General features: G+C 43.1%; 1 protein-coding gene across 1 annotated transcript in view; it reads right to left on the bottom strand.

Moving 5' to 3' along the window:
* The window catches only part of LOC120057561 (leucine-rich repeat and calponin homology domain-containing protein 2-like), a 67468-nt gene that overhangs the window by 8403 nt on the left and 43183 nt on the right, over positions 1-15882 (bottom strand). Inside the window, exons 10-16 of the mRNA XM_039006147.1 lie at positions 12796-12863; positions 12343-12459; positions 11010-11072; positions 7884-7932; positions 7288-7506; positions 474-524; positions 278-341 (exon numbers count right to left, since the gene is read on the bottom strand). Of these exons, the coding sequence (XP_038862075.1) occupies positions 278-341; positions 474-524; positions 7288-7506; positions 7884-7932; positions 11010-11072; positions 12343-12459; positions 12796-12863 (631 nt within the window). The remainder of the gene's footprint in view (positions 1-277; positions 342-473; positions 525-7287; positions 7507-7883; positions 7933-11009; positions 11073-12342; positions 12460-12795; positions 12864-15882) is intronic.

Genomic DNA, 15882 nt, shown 5'->3' with positions numbered 1-15882 from the left:
TGACTGACAAGCTGTAGCAGTCCATACTTCACCAGAATCCCTATATTACATTACAGATACAGTAAATGGCACTATTAATAGCCTGCATCATAATTGCACAACAACCTGTTTTAAACTCATTGCTCCACCACATGTTCTCTGTTTTACAATTACTTAGAGTTAAAAAACCTTGACTTGAAAATGTGTGCCACTTGTATTGCCTAATCATACAATAATAAATAAAAGCCTTATAAAAGGAATGACTAACCCCTGAAAAGGTTAAATAATTCAGGTTTACCTGATCTTGGTTTAAGGCCAAACACTGTGAGGGTGGTGCTGAAATCAGCATTCCGCAATACCTCCTGCACACAAAATACATCATTCGATTATTGGTCATATAGAACAACCAATGAGGATATTTGCTTGAGCATGTGCTTACATAACTTGATTGTAATGTGCTTTTAGTGTGCATGTGATTGGATAGCTAATCTCACCTCACACTCGTCATTCCCACTGGAGTTTCGTCGGGCACTCTGGCACTTGTTCTGTGAGGAGGGAAGACGCATTAAGAAAGAGATTTAATCCATGCCCTAGAACCTAGTTCGCCGTAATGTAAATTGCTCTCCGTTACTCTTTTTTTGTATAGTCATGAGCAGAGTTTACGTGTTCTCAATTTTTGCTTCAAGACTCCAGCAATTTGTAAAAAATGAAAAAGTAGATATGAGCCATAGTTGAACAACTCTGTGGATAGTGCTAAAACAATGCTATATCTGAATTCTGCCCTCAGGCTTGGAGGGAAGCAAAAGTACTTTAAGCTACTCAATAATAGTAAAGCACCCTTACTGGCTCAAAAAGCCAATCAATCAGCCTGTTACCAACCTTAGTAAAACTTTGGGAAAAAATAGTGTTTGTCCAGATACAATGCTATTTTACTGTAAACAAATGGACTTTCAGCACGCTTATAGGGAAGGACACTCAACAAGCACGGCACTTGCACACAAACGACTGATGATTGGCTGAGAGAAATTGATTGTGGGAGCTGTTTCGTTAGACTTATCGATCATAGTCTGCTGCTGGAAAAACTTGTGTTATGCCTTAACTTCTCTAGGGGGCAGCATTCGGAATCTTGGATGAAATGCATGCCCAAATGAAAACTGCCTGCTTCTTGGGCCCAGAAGATATGATATGCATATAACTGGTAGATTTGGATAGAAAACACTCTAAAGTTTCCAAAACTGTTAAAATAGTGTCTGTGAGTATAACAGAACTGATTTGGCAGGTGAAAACCTGAGAAAAATCCATTCAGGAAGTAGTTCTTTTTGTTGTTGTAGTTTTCTATTCAATGCCATTACAGTATCCATTGACTTAGGACTCAAATTGCAGTTTCTATGCCTTCCACTAGATGTCAACAGTCTTTAGAAATTGTTTCAGGCTTGTATTCTGAAAAATGAGGAAGTAAGAGCAGTCTGAATGAGTGGACCCTAAAGTGTCACAGAGCTTTTTCTTGCGCGAGACCGAGAGAGAGTGCCTTTCTTGTTTACCTTTTAAATTGACGACGTTATTGTCCGGTTGAAATATGATCGATTATTTAGGCTAAAAACAACCTGAGGATTGAATATAAACATTGTTTGACATGTTTCTATGAACTTTACAGATACAATTTGGATTTTTTTGTCTGCCTGTTTTGACTGCGTTTGAGCCTGTGGATTACTGAACAAAACGTGAACAAAACGGAGGTTTTTGGATATAAAGAGACTTTATCGAACAAAAGGAACATTTATTGAGTAAATGAATGTCTTCTGAGTGCAACCATATGAAGATCATCAAAGGTAAGGGATTAATTTTATCTCTATTTCTGACTTGTGTAACTCTTCTACTTGGCTGGTTACTGTTTGTAATGATTTGTCTAGTGGGCTATGTTCTCAAATAATCGTAAGGTATGCTTTCGCCGTAAAGCATTTTTAAAATCTGACACTGTGGTTGGATTCACAAGAATTTAATCTTTAAACCTATGTAAAATATGTTTTGTTTTCTGAATTTTTATAATGAGTATTTCTATATTTGAATTTGGCGCCCAGCAGTTTCACTGGCTGTTGAAGAGGTGGGACGCTAACGTCTCACGTACCCAAGAGAGGTTAACACCCCCTGCTATATTGTGGATAAAGAGTTACCTGTCTAACAGAGCACAGAGTGTGTTGTTTAATGGAAGCCTCTCCAACATAATCCAGGTAGAATCAGGAATTCCCGAGGGCAGCGGTCTAGGCACCTTACTTTTTTCAATCTTAACTAATGACATGCCAGTAGATTTGAGTAAAGCCAGTGTGTCTATAGTGCGTTCGGAAAGTATTCAGACCCCTTAACTTTTCCCACATTTTGGTACGTTACAGCCTTATTCTAAAATCTATTCGTCCCCCCCTTATCAATCTACACACACCATAATGAAATAATAAAAAAAATGAAATATCACATATTCGGACCCTTTACTCAGTACTTTGTTGAAGCACCTTTGGCAGCGATTACAGCCTTGAGTCTCCTTGGGTATGACACTACAAGCTTGGCACACCTTTATTTGGGGAGTTCCTCCCATTCTTCTCTGCAGATCCTCTCAAGCTCTGACAGGTTGGATGAAGAGCATTGCTGCACAGCTATTTTCAGGTCTCTCCAGAGGCCACTCAAGGACATCCAGAGACTTGTCCCGAAGCCACTCCTGCGTTGTCTTGGCTGTGCGCTTAGGGTTGTTGTCCTGTTGGAAGGTGAATCTTCATCCCAGTCTGAGGTCCTGAGCGCTCTGGAGCAGGTTTTCATCAAGGATCTCCCTGTACTTTGCTCAATTTGTCTTTCCCTCGAGCCTGACTAGTCTCCCAGTCCCTGCTACTAAAAAACATCCCCACAGCATGATGCTGCCACCACCATGCTTCACCGTAGGGATGGTGCAAGGTTTCCTCCAGACGTGAAGCTTGGCATTCAGGCTACAGAGTTCAATCTTGGTTTCATCAGACCAGAGAATCTTGTTTCTCATGGTCAGAGTCCTTTAGGTGCCATTTGGCAAACTCCAAGTGGGCTGTCATGTGCCTTTTACTGAGGAGTGGCTTCCATCTGGCTTCTCCCATCTCCAGAGGAACTCTGGAGCTCTGTCAGAGTGACCATCAGATTCTTGGTCACCTCCCAGACCAAGGCCCTTCTCCCCTGATTTCCCGGGCGTACAGCTCTAGGAAGAGTCTTGGTGGTTCCAAACGTCTTCCATTTAAGAATGATGGAGGCCACAGTGTTCTTGGGGACCTTCAATGCTGCAGACTATTTTTGGTACCCTTCCCTAGATCTGTGCCTCGACACAATCCTGCCTCGGAGCTCTAAGGACAATTCCTTTGACCTCATGGCTTGGTTTTTGCTCTGGCATGCACAGTCAACTGTGGGACCTTACATAGACAGGTGTGTGCCATCCCAAATAATGTCCAATCAATTGAATTTATCACAGGTGGATTCCAATCAAGTTGTAGAAACTCAATTAAAAGCTCAATTTCGAGTCTCATAGGTCTGAATACTTATGTAAATAAGGTATCAGTTCTTTATTTTTAATACATTTGCCAACATTTCTAAAAACCTGGTTTCACTATCATTGTGGGGTATTGTGTGTAGATTGATGAGCACATTTTTTTTATTTAATCAATTTTAGAATAAAGGCTGTAACGTAACAAAATGTGGAAAAGGGGAAGGGGTCTGAATACTTTCCGAATGTACTGTATTGTACACGTAAGCTACTACAGCGAGTGAAATGACTGCAACAACCTCTTAAGGATGGCCCCTTTTTTTATGTTGCCTAGCATGACATACCCAAATATAACTGCCTGTAGCTCAGGCCCTGAAGCAAGGATATGCATATTCTTGATACCATTTGAAAGGAAACACTTTGAAGTTTGTGGAAATGTGAAAGGAATGTAGGAGAATATAACACAATAGATCTGGTAAAACATAATACAAATAAAAAACTACCTGTTCTTTAGTATTTTTTTTGTACCATTATCTTTGAAATGCAAGAGAAAGGCCATGTCTTGCACCCAGACAAACTAAACAACTTCTTTGCTCACTTTGAGGACAATACAGTGCCACTGACACGGCCCGCCACCAAAACCTGCGAGCTCTCCTTCACCGCAGCCAATGTGAGTAAAACATTTAAACGTGTTAACCCTCACAAGGCTGCCGACCCAGACGGCATCCCTAGCCGCGTCAGAGGATGCGCAGACCAGCTGGTTGGTGTGTTTACGGACATATTCAATTAATCCCTATCCCAGTCTGCTGTTCCCACATGCTCCAAGAGGGCCACCATTGTTCCTGTTCCCAAGAAAGCTAAGGTAACTGAGCTGAACGACTATCGCCCTATAGCACTCACTTCCGTCATCATGAAGTGCTTTGAGAGACTAGTCAAGGATCAGATCACCTCCACCCTACCGGACACCCTAGACCCACTCCAATTTGCTTACTGCCCCAATAGGTCCACAGACGACGCAATCGCAATCACACTGCACACTGCCCTAACCCACTTGGAAAAGAGGAATACCTATGTAAGAATGCTGGGTCACCTGGGTCTCGACCCCGCTCTGTGCAACTGGGTCCTGGACTTTGACGGGCCGCCCCCAGGTGGAGAGAGTAGAAAACAACATCTCCACCCTGCTGATCCTCAACACTGGGGTCCCACAAGGGTGCATTCTCAGTCCTCTCCTGTACTCCCTGTTCACCCATGACTGCGTGGCCATGCACGCCTCCAACTCAATCATCAAGTCTTCAGACGACACTACAGTAGTAGGCTTGATTACCAACAACGTCGAGACGGACTACAGGGAGGAGGTGAGGGCCCTCGGACTGTGGTGTCAGGAAAATAACCTCACACTCAACGTCAACAAAACAAAAGGAGATGATCGTGGACTTCAGGAAACAGCAGAGGGAGCAGCCCCCTATCCACATCGACGGGACAGTAGTGGAGAAGGTGGAAAGTTAAGTTCCTCGGCATACACATCACGGACAAACTGAAATGGTCCACCCACACAGACTGCGTAGTGAAGAATGCCAACAGCGCCTCTTCAACCTCAAGAGGCTGAAGAAATTTGTCCTGTCACCAAAAACACTCACAAACGTTTACAGATGCACAATCGAGAGCATCCTGTCGGGCTGTATCACCGCCTGGTATGGAAACTGCTCCGCCCACAACCTTAAGGCTCTCCAGAGGGTAGTGAGGTCTGCACAACGCATCACCGGGGGCAAACTACCTGCCCTCCAGGACACCTACAACACCCGATGTCACAGGAAGGCCAAAAAGATCATCAAGGACAACAACCACCCGAGCCACTGCCTGTTCACCTCGCTATCATCCAGAAGGCGAGGTCAGTACAGGTGCATCAAAGCTGGGACCGAGAGACTGAAAAACAGCTTCTATCTCAAGGCCATCAGACTGTTAAACAGCCATCACTAACATTGAGTGGCTGCTGCCAACATACTGACTCCTCTCTAGCCACTTTAATAATTAAAAATGGGATGTAATAAATGTATCACTAGTCACTTTAAACAATACCACTTTATATAATGTCTACATACCCTACATTACTCATCTCATATGGATATACTGTACTCTATACCATCTACTGCATCTTGCCTATTCCGTTCGGCCATCGCTCATCCATATATTTATATGTACATATTCCTATTCATTCCTTTACACTTGTGTGTATAAGGTAGTTGTTGTGAAATTGTTAGGAATTGTTAGATTACTTGTTAAATATTACTGCACGGTAGGAACTAGAAGCACAAGCATTTCGCTACACTCGCATTAACACCTGCTAACCATGTGTAAGTGACTAATAAAATTTGATAATAATGTATTATTCCAGCACAGGTGCAATTTACATTTTGGCCACTAGATGACAGCAGTGTATGTGCAAAGTTTTAGACTGAGCCAATGAACCATTGAATTTCTGTTCAAAATGTTGTTTCAAGACAGCCCAAATGTGCCTCATTTGTTTCTTAATAACTTTCCATGTTCAAAATTGTGCACCCTCCTCAAACAATAGCATGGTATTCTTTAACTGTACTAGCTACTGTAAATTGGACAGTGCAGTTAGATTAACAAGAATTTAAGCTTTCTGCCAATATCAGATATGTCTATGTCCTGGGAAATGTTCTTGTTAATGCTAATCTCATTAGCCTACGTTAGCTCAACCGTTCCGTGGAAGGGACACCGATCCCGAAGAAGTTGCTGCAGTCAGTTTCAGAAAGGGTGGCAAGGAATATGTTAGTACTAAATATTTCAAAAACTAAAAGCATTTGGGACAAATCATTCACTAAACCCTAAACCTCAACTAAAACTTCTGATTAATAAAGTGGAATTTTAGCAAGTTGAGGTGACTAAACTGCTTGGAGTAACCTTGGTTTGTAAACTGTCGTGATCAAACATGTTGATACAACAGTAGCTAAGATGGGGAGAAGTCTGTCCATAATAAATCGCTGCTCTGCCTGCCTTTTTAACAACACTATCAACAAGGCAGGTCGTACAGGCCCTAGTTTTGTCACACCTGGACTACAGGTGTGGTCAGATGCCACAAAGAGGGACCTCGGAAAATTACAATTGGCTCAGAACAGGGCAGCACGGCTGGCCCTTAAATGTACACGGAGTGCTAACATTAATGACATGCATGTCAACCTCTCATGGCTCAAAGTGGAGGAGAGATTGACTTCATCACTACTTGTTTTTATGAGAAGTGTTGACAAGCTGAATGAACCCAGCTGTCTGTTTAAAATACTAGCACCCAGCTCGGACACTCATGCATACCCCACAAGACATACCACCAGAGGTCTCACAGTCCCCAAGTCAAGAACAGATTATGGGAGGCGCAAAGTACTACTTAGAGCCATGGCTACATGGAACTCTATTCCACATCAGATAACTGATGCAAGAAAGTAGAATCAGATTTTTTTTTAAACATGTAAAAACTAAAATACACAGTGGGGAACAATGGGGACTGTGAAGAGACACATTAAACATGCACATGATAAGACACACACGTACAGATGGATTTTGTATTGTAGATATGTGGTAGTAGAGTAGTGGCCTGAGGGAACACACTTAATGTGTTGTGAAAAGTGTTATGAAATGTAACGTCATGTAATATTTAAAATTGTATATAAAACTGCCTTAATTTTGCTGGACCCCAGGAAGAGTAGCTTCTGCCTTGGCAACAGCTAATGGGGACCCTTAATAAATACATATAGAAATCAACATCATGGGATTCAGAGTGCAATGTGGTAGCCATGGTCTCCTACCTTCAGATAATCTTTCCTCAGATACTTGTTCCTCCTGCGCTCCTCGTTCTGGTTGAGTACAGGTGGAACCTCTGGCCACTTTGGCTCCGTGTCTGACTCGGACTTCAGGCTGCCATCGTAGGAGCATGAAGAGGGCTGCAGAGAGAGAGAGAACCAGGTCAAGATACTGGACACTGTATTAACCAAATGGCAATGCAATAATGGACAAAACCCCCTTGGCTTTAGCAGCACTAGAACTTAATTTAAAGAGATGATTGACCTAAAGCCTCTCCCTACGTCACTCAGTTATAAAAGGCTAACATGCACACAGCCACGTCTTCACATGGACGGTGATGAGGGTGAGGAAACAAAAGGCACGAATGAAAATGGGGGACCTCAGAGAAAGCGGCGTCGTCGTCTGTGAAGTCAGGGTCCTTTCCAGAGACAGACAGAGAGAGGTGAACAACATGAGTGAAACCCAGACACCAAAACCAAGGCCTCACACACGGACACAGTGGAACTGAAAACATGACCATGATGTAGTATTACTCGCACATAATGGGAAGAATGAGTAGCATGTTTCCTGTAGAAAACAGAGAAGGACAGTAAGTCCTTACCTGCCCACTCAGCACAGCCGTGCCACTGCTGCCTTCATCCAGAGAGGCACTAGGAGAGAGACAGGAAAACACACTGACTCACTCAGTCACACGTATTTACCTTCATGGACAATACCCTCATTTATTGGACAGTGTGTCATCACGAGGGCAGCCAACAATCAATAACAACAGACAGACAATGGAACCTTTACTACGTACACATGGAATCACTGGCCACCTTAATAATGGAACACGAGTCACTTTAATAATGTTTACATACTGCTTACTCATCTTATTTGTATATACTGTATTCTATTCTACTGTATTTTAGTCAATGCCACTCAGACATTGCTCATTCTAATATTGATATATTTCTTAATTACATTCTTTTACTTTTAGATGTGTGTATTGTTGTGAATTGTTAGATCCTACTGCACTGTCGGAGCTAGGAATACAAGCATTTCGCAACACAGGCAATAACATCTGTGACCAATAACATTTGACTTGATTTGGTGTAGTTCAATTGGTAGAGCATGGTGGTTGCAACGCTATGGTTGTGGGTTGGAAATCCCAACGGGGGACCAGTACAAAACAAAAGTATGCACTTACTAACTGAGTCACTCTGGATAAGAGCGTCTGCTAAATGTCTAACATGTAAAATGTAATTACTCGTAGTTATAGCTACAGTGCATTCAGAAAGTATTCAGACCGCTTGACTTTTCCCGACATTTTGTTATGTTACAGCCTTATTCTGGATTGAATCGTTTCCCCCCCCCTCAATCTACACACAATACCACATAACGACAAAGAAAAAACAGTCAATCAATCAATAATATAATAATTATTTTTAGCAAAAATGTTTATTTTTAATTTACAATCTGTAGAAGCTATGAGAATAGAAAGGTTCAGTACTTTTGTGAAGCATCACAGCACAGTTGAAAAATATATGGCAAATAGAAATCCAAAATGGATGATGTTGAGAGAGAGAGATGGGATGGGTTGAATGGAGCTGAAGGGTGGGACTAATAACAACATAACCAATGTAAAACATACGGGGTCTGTAAAATGTGTATAAGTTCAGAACTTTTGTGAAATAGCACAGTTACAAATATAAATCAAACTGGATGGACATCAGAAATAGAGGAAGGACTAAAAACAAACTAAATATAACTATTGTAAAATAGATTGTGTCTGTAAAATGTGTATAAGATGTATAAACTGAAAGTAAAAGCCTAAGTGTATTAGTTTACTCCAATTGGGGGAAGGGTGGTAGGGTTTGCGGGGAATAAAGGTATATTCTTAAAAAAGTATGTATGACTATATAGGTATGTGTATGTATATATGTGTATATGTATGCATGCGTGTATGTATATGGATATATATATTTACCCCCAAAATATATGTGGGATTGGAAATGATGCAGACAATTACATTGATGGAAGCAACATTCTTTCTGCAATATTAAGCTGATCCACCCCTTAAAAAAAAGAAGAGTTTTTGTTCATTTTTTTGGCTAATTTATAAAAAAATATAAAAAACATAAATATCACATTTACATAAGTATTTACATAAGTACCAACCCTTTAGTCAGTACTTTGTTGAAGCACCTTTGGCAGCGATTACTACAGCCTCAAGTCCTCTTGGGTATGACACTACAAGCTTGGCACACCTGTATTTGGAGAGTTTCTCCCATTCTTCTCTGCAGATCCTCTCAAGCGCTGTCAGGTTGGATGGGGAGAGTCTCTGCACAGCTGTTTTCAGGTATCTCCAGAGATGTTCGATCGGGTTCAAGTCCGGGCTCTGGCTGGGCCACTCAAGGACATTCAGAGACTTGTCCCAAAGCCACTCCTGCGTTTTCTTGGCTGTGTACTTAGGGTTGTTGTCCTGTTAGAAGGTGAACCTTAGCCCCAGTATGAGGTTCTGAGTGCTCTGGAGCAGGTTTTCATGAAGGATCTCTCTGTACTTTGCTCCGTTGATCTTTCCCTCGATCCTGACTAGTCTCCCAGTCCCTGCCGCTGATAAACATCCCCACAGCATGATGCTGCCACCACCATGCTTCACTGTAGGGATGGTGTCAGGTTTCCTCCAGACGTCACGCTTGGCATTCAGGCCAAAGAGTTCAATCTCGGTTTCATCAGACCTGAGAATATTGTTTCTCATGGTTTGAGAGTCTTTAGGTACCTTTTGGCAAACTCCAATCGGGCTGTCATGTGCCTTTTACTGAGGAGTGGCTTCCGTCTGGCCACTCTACCATAAAGGCCTGATTGGTGGAGTGCTGCAGAGATGGTTGTCCTTCTGGAAGGTTCTCCTATCTCCAGAGAGGAACTGTGGAGCTCTGTCATAGTGACCATCGGGTTCTTGGTCACCTCCCTGACTAAGGCCCTTCTCACCCGATTGCTCAGTTTGGCCGGGCGGCCAGCTCTAGGAAGAGTCTTAGTGGTCCCAAACGTCGTCCATTTAAAAATGATGGAGGCCACAGTGTTCTTTTGGATCTTCAATGCTGCAGAAATGTTTTTGTACCCTTCCCCAGGTCTGTGCCTTGAAACAATCCTGTCTCGGAGCTCTACAAACAATTCCTTCGACCTCATGGCTTGGTTTTTGCTCTGACATGCACTGTCAACTGTGGGACCTTATATAGACAGGTGTGTGCCTTTCCAAATCATGTCCAATCAATTGAATTTACGACAGGTGGACTCCAAGTTGTAGAAACAGCTCAAGGATGATCCTGGGCTCAATGTTGAGTCTCAGAGCAAAGGGTCTGAATACTTATGTAAATATGGTTGTTCTGTTTTCCATTTTAATACATGTGCAAACATTTCTAAAAACCTGTTTTCACTTTGTCATTATTGGATATTGTGTGTAGATTGATGAGGAAAAACAATTATTTAATACATTTTAGAATAAGGCTGTAATGTAACAAAATGTGGAAAAAGTCTAGGGGTCTGAATACTTTCCGAATGCACTGTATTTTGAGACAAGATCCTATAACACGAGTCATGGGGACAGTTTCGATGTTGGCATGCTTTTGAGTCTATGACTAGGCTCAACTTGCGCCCAGGAAACCGGCTAGTTTTATGCAAGTGACCCAAGGTCTTAGAGTGTAACGGGCAGGAGTAATGCGTTTAGGTAAAGCTGTGCTGTACGTACCTGCGGATAGCCTGAGAGGGGGACCTTTGTTTGCTGCCGGAGCTGCCAGAGTGACTAAGGAACCTGGACAGGTAGACAGAGGTGTGGTTAGTACCATCTCTCCATTTTCTCTCTGCAGACACAATGTGTTCAGGCAGTCATGACATGGTATGGGTTCAGGTGGATTTAAGAACTGGAGAACAACAGACAATCTATCTAAGGGTGTGCATTCATCTCACAAGGCACAGAAACATGCATGTAATTCTCCAGCTTGACATTTTTCACTATTATAATTAACAGACACCACATTAGTTTTCTATACATACATCCACCTCCTTAAACTTTCACAATCTCACATCTGTCTCTACCTGTGTGCACGGCCGGCAACCCTCCTTCGATGAATTAGACTCTCTGCTCTACAAATTAAGGACCGTCGTCTAGTAGCCACACATCATGTGTGCACCAATCAGGTCCAAGGAAGAGGCGAGGTGGAGGAGCAGGAGATGGATGAAGCAGGGAGGGAATAAGAGGAGAGAAGAGGGGAGCCAATGACAGGGAGGTCCGTTAGATGCAGAGCAGGAATAGAGATAGTTAGAGCGGGGTGATGGAGTAACTTCAGGAGAAAGAAGAGTAGTAAAATGTCTGGAAAGGAACTAAGGTCTGCGCATACAATGGATAAAATACAGGTAATACACTCTTGGAAAAAGTAGGTTATATCTAGAACCTAAAAGGGTTCTTCAGCTGTCCCCACAGGAGAACCCTTTGAAGAACAGTTTGTTTTTTGGTTACAGGCAAAACCCTTTTCCCACAGAGGGTTCTACATGGAACCAAAAAGGTTCATCCTGGAACCAAAAAGGGTTCTCGTATGGGGACAGCCGAATAAACCTTTTGGAACCCTTTCTTCTGAGAGTGTATAGAAGGACCCAATGCAAGAGAAATGATAACGTGCACTCTTCACGTATCGCCTGCTGTCTGCAACAGCTATGGCTGGCTCACGCTGACAATTGATTATTGTTAACCTAATAACTATGGGTAGAACCCCAATAACCAGTCAGAAACCCATGACTGTCAAGGTTGTAAATCAAGTCCTTTTCTTTCCTGTCTTGTAGAATGAAAAGAAGAGTCCTTCCCCCTCCCAGCCCTCTCCTCCAAGAACATCCCAGGATCTTCCTGCCCTTTCACTGATAAGGGGTCAAGGATGGAGTGAGAGAGCACGAGCAGAGGTGAGGGTGGGGGATGCTGAGCTCAGCAGATGCAAAGAGGACAGAGAGATATGGGGCTAGGAGCAGGGATCAGAGTGAGGTGACGTCAGAGAGGAGGGAACGACCATGGGGGTCAGAGGTCAGCCTCTCACCTGTTCTGTTGCTCCTGCTGCAGGAGCTGGACGGCAATCTTCCTCAGGTCCAGCACCTCCTTCAGCTCTTCCTCCTCCTCCTCTTCCTCCTCCTCAGCTAGCTGATCTTTATCAGAGCTGCAGGCCACAGGGACATGACAGTTAGAAACCTACGCCAACTGCTTCACACTCACTGTACTAGCATGAACTCACAATGTGGCCATACTATAGCGGCAGCTATCCAATGACAGCCTTCTCAGCATGTCTACTGTCCCGGCCTGTTGTTATTATCATTTCACTACTGCTATCATCTAGCTGCTAAGTATCACCTCACCTACAGTACATTAACCAGGGTTGTAAATAAATTATCTAAGGAGACTGATAGATCAATATTATTTCAGTTCAAACTTAAATAACTTGAAGGTGAATTCTCTGCCCTTCCTCCTCCTGTCTATCCGTGTAGTGAGGACTTACCCAGACTCTTCTTTCCAGCTTTCCTTATCTTTGCTTTGGTGTGACTTGTTAAGAACCTTCTCCAATTCCTGAAACACAGAACAAAAAGTCAGATTCATTAATTCAATAAAAGCATTAAAAAAAAAATTATAGTTAAGCAATAAGGCCAGAGGAGGTGTGGTATATGGCCAATATTCCACGGCTAAGGGCTGTTCTTATGTGTGACGCAACACGGAATGCTTGGATACAGCCCATATTGTTAAGTGCCTTGTTGACATTATAAACTGGTTACCAACGTAATCAGAGTAGTAAAAAGTCATGCTTTGTCATACCCGTGGTATACGGTCTGATGTACCACGGTTGTCAGCCAATCAGCATTCAGGGCTCGAACCACCCAGTTTATAACAAGATGTGTAAAACCCTTACACTACTATCCAGGTTCAATCACAAGCCTGTTTTCCATTATCGATCCAAGTCAGGCCGAGACACATTTCATTTGGCCTTTAAGCGCTGTGCCTTGGCTTATTCCACAAGTCCCCCCCCCAAAAAAAAACTAACAAGATGATCTATTTGCCTATTCCATTTGTAAGGGAGGCCATCCTTTTGGTGGAGGTTTCAGTGAGGAGGCAACAAGAAGAGGAAGTACAATGTCCAGGCTGGACATATATTTACAGTGCAGGAGTGGCAAACTGTACGCTACGTATAATTGTACAAACAATTAAACAAACAGGACGTAGACTGGTATCACAAACAAACAATAACTGAAAATAAATCAAAGAAAGGTTGAGCTCAATAAATCAAACAAACCCCAATCACGCCTGAAACCAATGGCAGCATTCCATCCTTCCCCCGTCTCTCTCTGTCCAACAATGAAATGACAGGGCTTAAACATCTCAACACGGCCTTCACCTTGGAAGAAACCACTTCCGACCAATCACAAATACACGGTCAAAATACATACTTGAAATCATCAATAACCACAATAAGGTAACCCCATTGACATGTCATAAATATGCACACTTCATTAATAGTATGACACCATGCATAAAGCAGAAATAGATAGGAGGTATCATTTAGCTCCCCCCAGCTTGGCACTAGCCACCATACAGGATATCTAGCACTTCAGACTGCGGACCTGGTTGGCCAACCCTCCTGATGCAGCAGGATGAAATAATTCACCTCCTCAATCAACGATGCTTAACACGTACGTTTGTAACAGAGTATATATGAACAGAATACAGGCCGACACCAGCTCTGTGACGACTCCACAAACACACTAATCTACACTACATGGCAAAAGTCATGTGGAAACACCTTCAAATTAGTGGATTTGGCTATTTCAGCTCACATTTGTTGCCGGCAGGTGTACAAAATCGAGCACACAGCCATGCAAACATTGGCAGTAGAATGGCACGTTTTTTAACATTTTATTTAACTAGGCAAGTCAGAACGGCCTGTACTGAAGAGCTCAGTGACTTTCAATGTGGCATAGGATATCACCTTTCCAACAAATCAGATAATCAAATTTCTGCCCTGCTAGAGCTGCCCCTGTCAACTGTAAGTGCTGTTATTGTGAAGAGGAAACGTCTAGGAGCAGCAACGGCTCAGCCACGAAGTGGTAGGCCACACAAGCTCACAGAACAAGACCACAGAGTGCTGAAGCTCGTTAAAAATCGTCTGTCCTCAGTTGCAACACTCATTACAGGGTTCCAAACTTCTTCTGGAAGCAACGTCAGCACAATAACTGTTCGTTCTGAGCTTCTTGACATGGGTTTCCATGGCTGAGCAGTGGCACACAAGCCTAAGATCAGCATGCACAATGCCAAGCGTCGGCAGGAGTGGTGTAAAGCTCGCCGCCATTAGACTCTGGAGCAGTGGAAACGTGTTCTCCGGAGTGATGAATCACGTTTCACCATCTGGAAGTCCAACAGAATAATCTGGGTTTGGCGGATGCCAGGAGAACGCTACCAGCCCGAATGCATAGTGCCAACTGTAAAGTTTGGTGGAGGAGGAATAATGGTCTAGGGCTGTTTTTCATGGTTTGGGCTAGGTCCCTTAGTTCCAGGAAAGAGAAATATGAATGCGACAGCATACAATTATAGACCTTATAGATGATTATGTGCTTCCAACATTATGGCAACAGTTTGGGGAAGGCCCTTTCCTGTTTCAGCATGACAATGCCCCTGTGCATAATGCGAGGTCCATACAGAAATGGTTTGTTGAGATCGGTGAGAAAGAACTTGACTGTCCTGCACTGAGCCCTGACCTCAACCCCATTGAACACCTATGGGATAAATTGGAACGCCGACTGTGAGCCAGGAGTAATTGCCCAGCATCAATGCCCGACCTCACTAATACTCTTGTGTCTGAATGGAAGCAAGTCCCCGCAGCAATGTTGCAACATCTAGTGGAAAGCCTTCCCAGAAGAGTGAAGGCGGTTGTAGCAGCAAAGGGGGACCAACTCCATATTAATGGCCATGATTTTGGAATGAGATGTTCGACGAGCAGTGTCCACATACTTCTGTCCTTCTCTCAGCACATATCAAAGCTGCAGGCTAAAGTTAAATCTAGACTGGGTTTCCGCTATCGTAATCGCTCCTCTTTCACCCCAGCTGCCAAACTACTGCAGCCCTCATCCTCCATATACAACACCTGTTCTGCCAGCCACATTCTGTTAAAGGTCCCCAAAGCGCACACATCCCTGGGTCGCTCGTCTTTTCAGTTCGCTGTAGCTAGCGACTGGAACAAGCTGCAACAAACACTCAAACTGGACTGTTACATCTCTTCATTCAAAGACTCAATCATGGACACTTTTACTGACAGTTGTGGATGCTTTGCGTGATGTATTGTTGTCTGTGCCCAACAAAGTTGGTAACTTGTTTCGTGCTGCTACCATGTTGTGCTTCTGTCATGTGTTGGTACCATGTTGTGTTGGTACCATGCTGTGTTGGTACCATGCTGTGTTGGTACCATGCTGTGTTGTCATGTGTTGCTGCCATGCTATGTTGTTGTCTTAGGACTATCTTTATGTAGTGTTGTCTCTCTTGTCGTGATGTGTGTTTTGTCCTATATTTGTTTATTATAATTTATTTTTTTATCATAGCCCTC

This window comes from Salvelinus namaycush, chromosome 12 (assembly GCF_016432855.1).
Source record: "Salvelinus namaycush isolate Seneca chromosome 12, SaNama_1.0, whole genome shotgun sequence".
Lineage (NCBI taxonomy): Eukaryota > Metazoa > Chordata > Actinopteri > Salmoniformes > Salmonidae > Salvelinus > Salvelinus namaycush.
The sequence above is the reverse complement of the archived record's forward strand: the minus strand, read 5'-3'. Positions and strand labels throughout refer to the sequence as shown.